Source organism: Capra hircus, chromosome 24 (genome assembly GCF_001704415.2).
Source record: "Capra hircus breed San Clemente chromosome 24, ASM170441v1, whole genome shotgun sequence".
In the NCBI taxonomy this organism is placed as follows: Eukaryota; Metazoa; Chordata; class Mammalia; order Artiodactyla; family Bovidae; genus Capra; species Capra hircus.
Genome location: NC_030831.1, coordinates 37,403,545 through 37,417,530, shown reverse-complemented (window position 1 = coordinate 37,417,530; position 13,986 = coordinate 37,403,545). Strand labels below are relative to the sequence as shown.

At 35.6% G+C, this 13,986-nt stretch overlaps 1 protein-coding gene across 2 annotated transcripts in view; it reads right to left on the bottom strand.

Moving 5' to 3' along the window:
- Window positions 1–13,986, bottom strand: part of SMCHD1 (structural maintenance of chromosomes flexible hinge domain containing 1) — a 123,947-nt gene that overhangs the window by 15,709 nt on the left and 94,252 nt on the right. For both annotated transcript variants that reach the window (XM_013974279.2, XM_018039573.1), the window contains 5 exons: window positions 13,504–13,626; window positions 11,378–11,568; window positions 9,540–9,649; window positions 9,103–9,173; window positions 2,504–2,675 (listed from right to left, as the gene is read on the bottom strand). In XM_013974279.2, the coding sequence (XP_013829733.1) occupies window positions 2,504–2,675; window positions 9,103–9,173; window positions 9,540–9,649; window positions 11,378–11,568; window positions 13,504–13,626 (667 nt within the window). The remainder of the gene's footprint in view (window positions 1–2,503; window positions 2,676–9,102; window positions 9,174–9,539; window positions 9,650–11,377; window positions 11,569–13,503; window positions 13,627–13,986) is intronic.

Genomic DNA, 13,986 nt, shown 5'->3' with positions numbered 1-13,986 from the left:
GCCTATTTAAGTTTTCTGCCTTATTTAAATCAATTTTGTTAATTTGATTTGCAGTTTTCCAGAATGTAGTCCATTTTATTTGGACATACTAAATATATTTATAATATTATAGAAACCTAAGAAATCTCTGTCTGAAAGTATTTTCGGAGCCATTACTTTTTGTATTTATTCTGCCCAAAGACCACCTTCAGGAATTATATATTATACGATACAAAGGTTTTCTTTTTTTCTCCAATTCATCTGGCTGTACTTGTTTCTTGAGATGTATTTTCCTCCTCCTGTCATTTGAGTTGAATGGTTAAATTTGTTTTTCTCATTTAATAACAAAAGCATTAAGCCTGTGGATTTACGTTTGATCTTGGCTGTTTTCATGCCTCCTACATAAAACGTGCAATGTTCTTGTTCTCTTTAATAGTTAAAACTTTTTTGACAAAATAGTTGTTTCTAAATATCTACCTATTTGAGCTTACTTTGGGAAGAAAGAAAAGTTATTTTTAGTTCTGTTACATTATATTAAAAATATATCATAAGTAAATTTTGCTTTTTATAATTTGTAGTCTCATTGTAGCTGAGTAGCAATTTGATCAACTGAATTTATGACCATTTTTTGTGATGTATCCTATAAATACCTAAGGTACTGGTATTACACCTTATTAGGTAGAAAATGTCTTGTTTTTTGACTAAGGACCTGTCATGGATTAATGGTTTCTCATAAGGCTTCCGTCTTTGTACAATCAGCAGTTTTAAGAATTCTGATTTTGTAATTTACTGCATCAAGTTCATTAACTTTTGGACCTCTAGTATCAAATATATGTTATCAAAATGAATTCATCTTTGTGCTTTAGTGCCATTGCCTTGACACTAATACTGCTACTTGTGATTTCCTCTAAAGTTTTACACTACATCTTTGTAAATCCCCCATAAAGGCTGTGGCAGAAGCGCTCTCCGTGCTCCTGTCTTCTGCGTCCTGACCACCCCAGTGTCTTCCATGTGGCCCTGAGTGGCAGGCGGCGCCTCCTGTCCTAGGACCTGTGACTACACTAACTTTGTCTGTCTGAGCCTCTCCCATGTCTCCTCTTGCAGCTGCACCTGACTCTCTCATAAAGAATACAAAACAGCCTTCTTCCTACCATATTTCTCAGTTACTATTTTAAACGTAGTTGGGGGTTGAAGTAATAACCCCAAGCTAGATACTACCCAAATTCCTCAGCAGTATAATAATAAAGAAATAAACTGTGGTGTATTTACACAATGGGATACTATCCTGCAATTAAGATGAACTACAACTATACACACACACAACACAGGGCTGGACAAAGCCAGACACAAAACCCATGACTTGTATAATTCCATGTAGATAAAGTACAAAAATGGAAAAAACAAATCTATGCTCTTTTAAGTCAAAAAAGTTGTTATCCTTTTGAGAGGGATGGGGCTATGACTGGAAGAGGCCTGGAGGCCTTCTGTGGCACTGCTAACGTTCTGTTTCTTAATACAGAAGCAATGTTCATTTTGTGAAAAACGTGTATGCTTTGAAATGTGCACTTTTCTCTATGTATACTATACTTTAAAAAGCCACAAAATGTGTATATTCATACAACAGAATATTATTCAGTCTTAAAAAGAAATTCTGACACACGCTGTGACACACACAGAGTTACACTACAATACTGATGTGCCTGGAGGACATGACGCTAAGTGACGTCAGTCAGTTGCAAAGGGACACTCTGATTTGACACACACAGAGGTGCCTGGAGGAGTCAAATTCACAGAGACAGAAACATGTGTGGCAGGCAGGTGACGAGAAGGGAGGCAGGGAGTTGCTGCTTAATGGGTATGGAGCATCAGTTTTACAAAATGAAAAGGTTTCTGAAGACTGGTTGCACAAGAGTGTGAATGTACTTACCACTAGTGAGCTACCCATTTAAAAATAATTAAGATGATAAACTTTGTTACAGTTTAACTACAATTTACTATCTTAAGTTAGCAACAAACTACTTTTTGCTGGGGAAGTAGATATCCAAGGATATCAGAACTATGTAAAGTTAAAAGCAAACAACTCTTAGATGATGGCCCATTTGAGACCCTCCTGTAAAGCATGAGCACTTCAGAGCACAGATGTACAGACAATTGTATCAGCTGACCAGAAACAAGGGGACACAGCCTGCAGAAGGGAGGTCACATGTCACGCACACCAGAAAGATGAGTCTAGCTAGTTAACAACTTTGATATAAAAAGAAGTATTATGGTTTGATGAGATACTGGTTTATTCAACAAGGAAACCTTTCCTGTATTTCAAGACAAGAATGAGAACAGGAGGGAAAACCTACTTCCTATATATGTATTTCAAAACTATTTGGTGTTAGAAAGCTGGAAGTACTGGATAAAAACATCTTATTTGTATCTGTTAATGGTTAAGTTTCAATGTTAGAGTCTCAATAAATAAGGTCCAAATAAAGGGTTAAAATCAAATGAGAAATTATTAAGTACTTATTTAACCTACCTATTTGCTCCCCTAAGATCAGGCACTGTTTTGGTACTGGCGCTCCAAACACCATTCCCCGGAGTTTATCCATTGGAGGAGCTTTATTCTGAAGGCCCCCAAACTTCCCATTACTTCGAATGCGATCTCCATCTCTGGTCAGCAGTGTAGGACAGTGTGTAATTTTAACAACCTGTTGTAAGTAACAGGATATAATTAGTGAGTCTATAAAATTAACTCAACTGCTCTAAGAAAGGAGAAATCATTGAAGGATTCTGATATAAGAAATGACAGTGATCATGGTACTATTTTTGCAAAATTAATTACCTAGTGATGTGTAAGATGACTGGGGGGAAAACGAGAGGGAGAGAGATGAATTAGACTACCTCACAAGTGTTACCTAAACTAGAACAGAGAAAACACAAATAGAAAAAGTGAAATTGAGATCGATGGCTTGATTGATAAGAGGAAGGAAGAGAGACGAACAAGCCAGAGACTTGTGTGCTTCTAGAAACCCAAAGCAGTATCCAGGCTGTATCACTTAGTTTAGTTTCCTTCTGTTAGACCTCAGTTTTCCAGGTGACCAAAGGGGAGCAAAAAGACTGAAGAAAATACAAACTGAAGAGCAAAGGGATGAATCTTCAGAGGATTTCAGCTGTATGAAGAAAAAGAGCCAGTGATCTGAGAGCTGGGGAAACTAGAGTTATGTAGTAAAACCTAAGACATGGAAAGGGAAGTAGAAAGTGTTAGTCGAGAATTAAATTTTTCAGAGAAGCTAGGGAATAAAAGAGAAACACTAGATTTAGTATTTCATGACCTTCAGGAATATGCTTTCAAAAAAAAAGTCTAGGAGATACATACAAAAAATGTTCAAATTCACTAGTAACCAGAAGTGAAACTGAAATAACTTGGAGCTCAAATGAGAATTTTCACTACTTAAAATGTTAAAACACACACACAAAGCACACACCCAGACAGAATGTTGGAGAAAGGGTCTTTTCGTATTAATATTAATCTGCTTTGGGACAGCCCTTCTCAGAGGAAACATGACAAGTGCTAAAAAGATTAACAATCTGCATGACCCAAACCTCCACTTCTAAGAGTATGCCAGAAAAAATCATCACAGATGTGAACAATGTACACTGAAACATCCTTTTAATAATGAAAAGTATGAGACTTGCACATTCAATATGTTACATAAAGTAAGGCACATCCACGCAATGAAACAGGATGCATACATCAAAAAATGACTGAAAAGAAGACAATTTAGCAACATGTAGAAACACCTAATTCAATCTAACACAGTAGATCAACCAGTCTCTGAATTATAAAAGATTAAATACAATTCAATTTTCAAAATGAAAAGCAATAGGACATGTAATAGAAAATTATGACTGATATTTATTCTTTTGACATAATTCCAAGGTAATTGACAGATGCTTTCCCAAATTAGATACTTCGTATAAAATTTAAATAAAATGGAATGTCTACTTGAAGAAAATCTGTGGTGAATTCTTTGGTGAAATGAATCTTTTAGTAAAATAAAGTATCACATCTTACTTTCTTGGTTTTGGTTTGGATTTGTATGCTTTCTGAAAGTGAACATTAAAAATACAGACTAAAAAAAAAGACTGAATTCATGTATTATTACCATATTATTATTATATAATATCATATATATAGTAAATCAAATAACTTATTATTAAATCAGATTCAGGCAATGAGTTTACAGATTTAGTACCATCTTAAGCAATAAACACACTCAAAGTTTTTGTCTCCTCTTGTTAATGCACTGACAGTATGAGTTATATGCCTATGGTTAAAGGGACAGTTTTCCAATTCTCAAATGGCACAGAAGAAAGGGGAAATGACAAGCTGCTATTTAATAGGTACAATTTCAGTTTTACAAAAAGAACAGAGTTCTGGAAATCGGCTGAACAACAATGTGAACGTAATTAACACTAGTGAAATTGTCCACTTAAAAATGATTTAGATGCTAAATTTTGTTATATGTATTTTACTGTAATTTACCATTAAAAAAAAAAAACAAAACAACTTAAGCTCTCACTAGGCCTCTGCTGCAAGGCCCCCGCCACTGACCTGAAAAAGATCAAGACAGCATTTGCAAATTCAGTGAGTAAACAGAGTTACAGTTCTGGGCAGTACTTCCAACTGCTGTAAGGATTAGCAAGGAATGGAATCAACAAGGGTTGAATCAGTATAAGTGGCATGAAGAATTTACGAAGAGAAAACAATAAAAAGATTACTGAAGCCTAATGATATGACCAAGAGATGTCATAAAAGCCGTTTCTTAGAAGAGTTTGAAAACAATATTTCGTAAGTGGAGTGATTTCATTCAAAACTTTGGAACAAAAGACGTCACTATGAGGAACTATAAGGAACAAAGGCTGTCCCTGCTTTTGTCACATATGGTCTATTACTTTTTTGAAGCTAGGAATTCATGTTTTTCATCAGTTCTTCAAAGTTTTTAGCCATTAGTTCTTAGTTCTTAGATCATAGGTAGCTATGATCCTTTTATCCTCCTCTTTCTGGCACTCTGATTAAACATTTAAAAAAAAAGATTTTCTAACTCTATCCTTAGTGATTCTCTATTACATTCCTTCTCTCTGGGCTACAGTCTGGATAATTTTTCTGACCTATCTTACAATTGACTAAATTTTCTATTAAGCTGTTAAGTCTGCCCAGCATTTAACTTTTATTATACTTTTTATTTTTAGATGCTCTTTTTGATTTTTTTCAAATCTACTTGCTCTTATATCCAACACTTTTTCTTAAAATATATTATGAAATATATTTTAAATGTTCTAATATTTTATTAATATTTGTTAAATATTAATAAACATGTTTATAACATATTTATATTTTTAAAATATTTGCTCTTGTGTTCAATATGAAAATTACTTTAGTTTTAAGATAAAGGTGAATTCTTTCGGAGACAATTTTGTTTGCTCTGATGACATATCTAAGGATACTACAAGTCCAGCATTAGATGAAATCAAACGTTTACCTTTAAGTATTACCTTGAAGACAATTCAAGTATTATGAATGCAAGTTGCAAACATACATGACAGCCAATCTGTTAATGCATTCTCTAGGAAAATAGTTTTTTATTTTCCACTTAGTGCTAAACTTCAAGAAAGGTAGTTTTGTTTCAGTCCAGAGCTTGGAGTTGAGATGAAGGAGTAAGCTCATTTCTTTTGTCCAGTCTTATGCCAAGGGTTAGCCCTCTCGGGGGTTCTAATTTACCGGGAAGGAAGTTCTTTGAGCAGATTCCACATTCTGATATGTCTTACCCTCTGAGCCTTTCAAGGGAGAGACAACTGATGCTCAAGTTCTATTAGTTTGACAAATATTCTCAAAGAAAAATTAGGCTTCAGTGTTATGTTCACCTCTCTGGGTTCTCACCTTCACTTAGAATTCTTACTTTCTTGCCAGTTCTTACAGTAAGATATCTTAATGATATATAGCTAGAATCAGCCTTTTGAAATGGCCTATTAGTTTACCTCTGCTAGCACTTCCTTTGGCTATCTGAGTTGTCTAGTCTATATCTGTATAACCCTCAAAGCCTAGCACTGTGCTAGTGATATGCCAGAACCAGCATTTATTGGGTCATGAGAACCAGGTCCTCCTGAACGCCTCAGTCAATGACCACACATAGGCCGCTGGAAGTCAGCCAGGATATGAGTATTCACACTGTGGGGGCTGGCAAAAGCTACGAATCAGAGCTGGTTATTCAATAATTAACAGCACCTCACTGTGTCTCATACATTATAGGTGTCCAAATAACAGACTGAACTACTGACAGAATCTTCCAATTATTACTCAACTTGCTAATTCATCCTCACTAGTAAGCTACTCACCTTCTCCTAATAGATTATACATTGTCATAACTTCTAATGGGTATGATTTCTGACTTATAATTTAGGACATATAAACATGCTAATCACCATCAGAATACAGCAATTTCCTCATCCACAGCCATTTTCTGATATAGTATATTAGAGCCATTTTTAAGTTCATAAGGAATCATTCATGAAGACACCAAATACTTTTCCCCAATTAGCTGTTTAATTTTCAGTAATCTCATTAATTTAGCTCTCCTAAACTGAAGACACACTTACTATTTCTTCTAACTGGGCCCATAGAAAATCTGTTCTAAGTAGTTCTAGTTTTGCCATGAATTAGTACTATGACTTGATACAGAACCACTATTTGTTTTGTACTTAAGGTTTCTCATCTAGATTATTAGACTATATGATTTTAAGATATCCATGATTTTATAATACACTATTTAAGGGTACTAGATCATATTTTAAACTGACTTCTGTTTTCTCTTCAGTAACTACTCTCACTCATTTTCAGCTATAATATTTTGCAAGCCTATAATGTTTACATATATGTTTATCAGCTGCTATTTCCAAGTCCCTAACACCATATTTATTAAATTTAGTACTTCTATATCAACAAATTCAAGACCTTTGGATTTCAGATCCAAACAGATCATTCATTTACTGAAATTTTATTCACTTATTTTCTTATTTTATTCAGTCTTGACAACAGCCCTCTGAAAGGCCATTCTTCACAATAGATTGCCTTTCTTTCCTCATTAAGAAAAACTTAAAAGTAATACAGAAAGGTTACTCTTTCTTAATAAATACAACAGTATACAATATATTCTCCCCATCTTGTTTAAACTACATAAGCTTATTTTCAAAAAGGCTTAATTTTGTACATTAACATTTTGCAACTTTTCAATGAAACAATGTATTTTGCAAGTGTTCCTCATTAGGACACATCAATCTGCTTTAAATCTTTTTAATAGATACATACTATTCTAGTGTATAAATTACCATAATGGAGTGGTGCAATCCTAACTCATGGCCTTTACACTGCTTTCAAAATTTCCTGATAATTCTTAAACATTCCAATGAATATTTTTGTGAGAGCATGTCTGTAAGATAAATTATCTTACTATATGATGATATAAAGAAGGCGGCATCTTCTTTGCCTCTCCAATGGAAAGGAGAGTCTATTCCAAACTCCGTGTTCCCCCATTTGGATCTAGGCTGGCCAGATTCTGACCAACCAAATGTACTTCCTGACACTGGGACTTAAGAGACCTGTAACTTCTGTCTTCACCACTGTAACTTTCCTTCTTAGGACCCAGATGCCATTGATAAAATCCCCAGCAGCCACAAGGAGGGGCTTGTGTGGAGGGATCTAAGTCTGCCAGCCTACAACCCCTGCCATGTGCCCAGCCAGTAGTCAGTTATAAATGAGCCAGTACGAATGGGAGATAAACTAAGTAGGAACTAATTCATTTTCAGAAATAATTTCAAATATTTCTAATCAAGAACTTGCTGAGTTGGACTGTTTTCCTTCCCAGCCTGTCTGGCCAACAACATGTTGTTGAAAAAGAAACGGAGAGCCTCCGGGCTAAGATCAAATCCAGTGCAGTCAGTATAATGTAGCCTTGGAATCAAAGTCAAGTGAAGGATGCCCCTATGTTAAGACCTCAGAAAGATTTAAGGCACTGCTTGCCAGATCCTCTTAGTGAGAAAAAGGTTTCTAAAAACCTTAATGGTGTTACCTCACACACCCGTGAGGGGGCTGAGAAAAATGGTGCGGGTGGCAGCCCCAGAGGCGGCTCTGGCCAGCTATAGCTAAACCACAAGGCAAGCAGCATCAGCTGCCAGCTGTGTGAGGAAGGCACTTGGAGCTTTCACCATCCCAGTGCAAGTAGCCAACACTACTTGGAGAAACCCAGCAAGGAATGAGAACTAACATGCTGCTACTGCTTAAGGCCACTAACTTTTGAAGTGTTTGTTATGTAGCAATAAATAAACATTTATATTGCTAAATGCTCCGCAAAGCTATTATCAGATATTCTCTAGAATCCCCGTGTTTATGTCCTAACCCCCTAGTTCTTAAAAAATGTGACCTGAATTGAAGACTGGGTCTTAACAATCAAATTAAAATGAGGTCATAACAGTGGGCTCTAATCCAATGAGTAGTGTCCTTAAATAAAGGGGAAATTTGGGTACATATGCAGAGATTCAAACAGATGCAGGGAGAATGACCATCTGTCAACCAAGGAGAAAGGCATGGAACAGACTCCTTCCCTCATAACCCCTGGAAAGAACTGGCCCTTCTCACACCTTGCATTTGGATTTCAAACCAGCAGAACTGTGAGACAGTACATTTCTACTGTTTAAGCCACCCAGTCTGTGGTACTTTGTTACAGCCCTAACAACCAATAAACAAGGGCTGCCTCAAACTGTGTTTCCAATGACATTATCTGAGATAACTATTTTTCAACAGACACCATTAATAGATTTAGACACCATTAATAGACACTGATGTTGAAACTCAGATAATTTCACAGCCCGCAAACATTTCATTTTAATTTGCATCTTGGCAAATTCATTCATATATTTTGCTCAGATTGATGCTGCTTATCAATTTATAGGATTTAAATTGGTTTTGCTGTCATCTGCATATGTATCTCAAAATAAAATTCTTTATAGATCTCTAACATTAAATTTTTAAACACACAGTAAAATTGGAGCTACAAATTAAAAAAGAATTCAAGTACATACCTCTTTTCTGTAATGATTGGCAGCATCCAAATTATCCAAAATAATAGTGTCTCCTAACAGCATACCAAATACTAAAATATTCAACAAACAAAATGTTAAAATTATGACATCTGTTTTGGTCATACTAAAATATTAACACAGACTTCTGCTGGTGACCATGCTGTTGTGTACCCAGAAGTTGAAATACAATGACTGCCCACGAAACATTTGAAAAAAAAAATTTTTTTTAACATATATTATTATAAAGTTTTCTTAGAAATAATGCTAACATAGGAATTTTATTCAATACTTTCCTCTAATAAGAAAAATAAGAGAAGTAACTATTAATACAACTATCATTTATAAACTAAATAAGAACATAATTTTCCATAATCAGTAACTAAGTATCTGAATCACCAGCATAACATATGTATAAAAAATGTCACAACGTCCTTTACCTGTTTCACAGTGTTCTACGTTATCTGGAAAAGTCAACAAGTCTCGGGCAAAGACGGGGTCTCCAATGGGTTTGAAATACAATTTTCCATTTCGGTAATGAGGTAGAGGTCTGAATTTAAAAAAAGGTTTTAAACAAAATATGTAACATCATCAAAAAATACATATATGATGAAAAACAAATGAATACACTGATTATCTCTGTGATAACAACTCCCTATGCACAGGTAATACTCCTAAATGCTTAACTGTTGTGCCTTTGGAAATGAAAACAATATTTACCATTAAAAACATACCTGCTTAGTTTTACCTGTCCTCAATTAGTTTGTAAAACTGATATAAACTAAGCTTTGATTAGTTCTGACAAGGAAAGAAGAGATGTAGCCTCTCAAGCTGGCCCTAAACTAGGATGCCAATGATACGACTGTCTCATGTGGAGAGTGGCCCTAGAATGGCTGAGGGCACGGGCAAGGCCAAGGCTGAGAACATGGAAAAGCAGCAGCCCAGTACTCTGGGCTCTGTCCTCTGACACAGCATACAGAATGAGCAATTGAAATCCAGGGATAACAGTGAGATTCAAGAGATGGGAGCTGACTGGCGTGTCAGGGCTTTCTCTGCCCACATTAGGGTAGCTTTCCCCAAATTGTGCAGGTAGAAGTAGAGGGTGGAGTGGCTTTAAGAGCTAGTTAACTCAATCCCAGTAGGAGGCACAAGACCTGGAAGTGAGGATAACTAGTTTTTAGAGCAAGTATTAGCCTTAAATACCAAATTCATACTTTCCCTAAATAAAGGATTCTTAATTTGATCCTCAGGGATAATGAAAAACAAAAAAACAGAAGGCCTCCTGAAGGGAAAATTACTTTCAGAAAAATTATTACTCTTTTCAACACAGTTACTATGATTTGATAGGACATCCCATGTTATTTAAAATGGGTACTGACTGGAAACAGAGTGGGAGATTTTAGAAGCAGACAGATTTGAGCTCAAATTCCAGCTGTTTCCTTGATGTATGTTTAGATTACAAAGTGAAATAAAATGTTAGTTTAATGACACAGTAAGCTCTTAATTTAGTTTCCATTCTCCTTCAAGTCCCATTCCTACTCAACTGTAGGCCTTGCAAAACTTTGTTTAAGAATCTGATAAAATCTTTGGTCAATATTCTGTTATATATTTTAATTTTTTTTTTTTTTTTTTGCTTTGCTATCACCATTCTGCTTGAGTCTTTTAAGGCAGATTTTTAACAATAGTCAAAACTAGAGTACACATAAAATACTTAAATGGCTAACTGGTTTGCATGGTTATTCCGAAAAACATATTTTGAAAAGTAAATGGGAAAACAATTCGAGAAAACAGATTTATATTAAAATACAGATGTAACATCCTAACTAGATGGTCTCTTACATTTCAATTTTGCTAATGGCAAATCCAAGAGACCTTCTCTACCTAAATGATGGCTGTTTATTTTTATAGGACTTACAACAGGACAAAGGACATTGATCTACACTCTTATTCCAAATAAAGGAGTTCCACAGTCTGTTAATGATAATGACATCTCACCATCCTTCCTGTTTGTTGTATGTTTGTATGTGTATCTGTCATATAAACAAATAACATTTAACTGGCAAATTAAACCTGGCCAGCATATGTGATGAAATACACTGTAACACTGATCTTAATGAAGATCATATTTGTGAGGAAGACAAAAAATAATGTAGATAATGTGAGTCACTTCTCTGTTTTAGGCACCTTTCAGAGAAATTTTAAAATTCTACGATTTGATAAAAAAAATAGAACAGGTATTTTTTTTTTTTTTTAATCACTACTTGCATTTTTTTCTAACCTTTTCCAATCTGGAAGAGTCTTCTTATAAATAGAATCGAGGGGCAACACCTGCTGACGACCTTGGGTTTCATCATAAATTCGCCGTGCAGCATCAGTGGTCAGGGTGACCACACAGTCCATGTCACTTGCCAGATGCCAAGAGATAACCATGGCGGCTCTATCATCTTCAATCTGTGCCAGGTGTGCAATCTAGAAGCCATTTTAAAAAATCAAGTTAAAAAACTTCTAAATATATTAAATATTTTAAATGAAGTCACTCAGTTGTGTCCGACTCTTTGTGACCCCATGGACTGTAGCCTACCAGGCTCCTCGGTCCATGGGATTTTCCAGGCATGAATACTGGATTGGGTTGCCATTGCCTTCTCCAGAAGATCTTCCCGACCCAGGGATCGAACCCAGGTCTCTCGCATTGTAGGCAGACGCTTTACTGTCTGAGCTACCAGGGATGATACCAAATACCAAATATTTTAAAAGTTAACATCTAAACAGCAAAAACACTTTTCTTTTGGGAAACATTCATATGAATTAACAAAAAATTCTCAAACTGTAAAAGCTTACTGGCTTAAATATTTTAAATAATCTCTTATGCTATTTAATTTCAAAAAACTATTTTACAGATTAAACTACAGTAAATTTTACCAATAACCAAATAAAAATATTTGGCATATTATTAGTTAGGTGACGTACCTTTTTTTCACATTCATTTCTCTACTACTGGGTGTGTCAATTGTTAAAGCATAAAACACACTTAAACCTCTAAATATAGCTATACCTTTCTAAGTAGATAATTTATGCCAATGATTTTTTAGAAAATAAATCTAAATATCACATATAAGAATCATTTCTTCCACTTTAATAAATTCTGTAGGGCTCAGAATTAATAGTCATTCCCCTGTTTACAAAAACAGCTGACCACCAAACAACTGTATGGAGGCTATGTATGGTGGGTATGGAGGTTATGTATGGAGGGTACAGAGGTTAGGGCCACCGACCCTTTGATCAACTGGAAATCTGTATGTAACTTCACAGTGGGTCATCCATACCTAGTTTTACATCCAAGGATTTAACCACTAGGCAGTACTGTAGTCGGTATTTAGTTTAAACAAAGTCTTAAAAAAAAGTCTGTGTTTAAGTGGACCCTCACAGTTCAAACCTTTGCTGCTGAAGGGTCAACTATACACCATCCATCTGTATCCACAGGGAACTGGTTCCAGGAATCCCCTTAGATACTAAAATCTGCGGATTCCTAAATCATTTATATAAAATGTCACAGTATTTGCATATAACATTAAGTATATTTTAAACCATTTCTAGATTACTTATCGGAGAAGGCAAGGGCACCCCACTCCAGTACTCTTGCCTGGAGAATCCCAGGGACAGGGGAGCCTGGTGGGCTACCATCTATGGGGTCGCACAGAGTCGGACACAACTGACGTGACTTAGCAGCAGTAGCAGCAGATTACTTATAGTACCTGATACAATGCGAATGCTATGTAAATAGTTGCCAGCATGTGCATGTGACAAACTCAAGTTTTGCTTTCTAGAACTTTCTAGACTTTGCCCCCTCAAATATTTCTCCTCTGCAGTTGACTAAATTCAAGGAATTAGAACCTGTGGATGCAGAGGACCCACTGGATTTTAGTCACAAGTGTGTTCAAGGTTTTCTTGCTCAAAGTCCAACACTGCTCAAAGCCTTACTCAAAGGCTGAATTTTTGTTGCTGATTTCAAAAGTCATTTATTACACTGGTATGGTTACATTTACCCATTATTCTTACCTGATCTGGTAGCAAACACCTGCCCTAACAATGAGAATGTTGTGTCACTGTTAAAAACATCACAGTGTCCACCCAGTAGAGCAATTCCCCCTTATCTGCAGCTTTTTTTTCCCCATTTTCAGTTACCCAATCAATGGCAGTCTGGAAACAATAAAGGAAAATTTCAGAAGTAAACAGTTGATAGGTTTTAACTGCACACCATCTCAGCAATGTGATGAAATTTCACTCCATCCTGCCTGGGATCCCCAACCACTGATATCATCATGGCTCCACAACCCAGGATCACCCAAAGCCTACAGAAAACAAGACAATAAAATGTACTGCCTCGTAAAAGGTTGAAACACAAACCTTTCCCAAAACATCTCCACTGCCTTTAGTATAATTTGGAAGAGTACATGATCTTCTGGGTTTTTTCTTTAGTTCTTCCTGTTCTGATAGCTTTCTTTTCAAAAGTGCTTCAATGTGTGGCATCTGTAATTTACAGAATAATTAACTGCAAGGTCAATTACAATGACTCTTGTACAAGGTAGAGAAAATAGCAGAGAAAATCCAACAATTTGGACAACTCAAGTACACAAAAGTTACTACATAGCCATTCTTTTCTTTTGAGAATATGATCATAGAAAGGTAAAGCATCAACCTCACTAATTCTTTTTTTCTTAGTTAAGAATTATATGACCTATAATAAAACTTATGAGTTATACACATAAAGAATACAAGCTCTAAAAAATCTATTGTCTTTTGTCACTTTCTCTCATTTTCTTTGCCACCAATGATTACTTAGGCCACTTCAGTGCAAGTTCTCAACTTGGTATATTATTAATATAACTT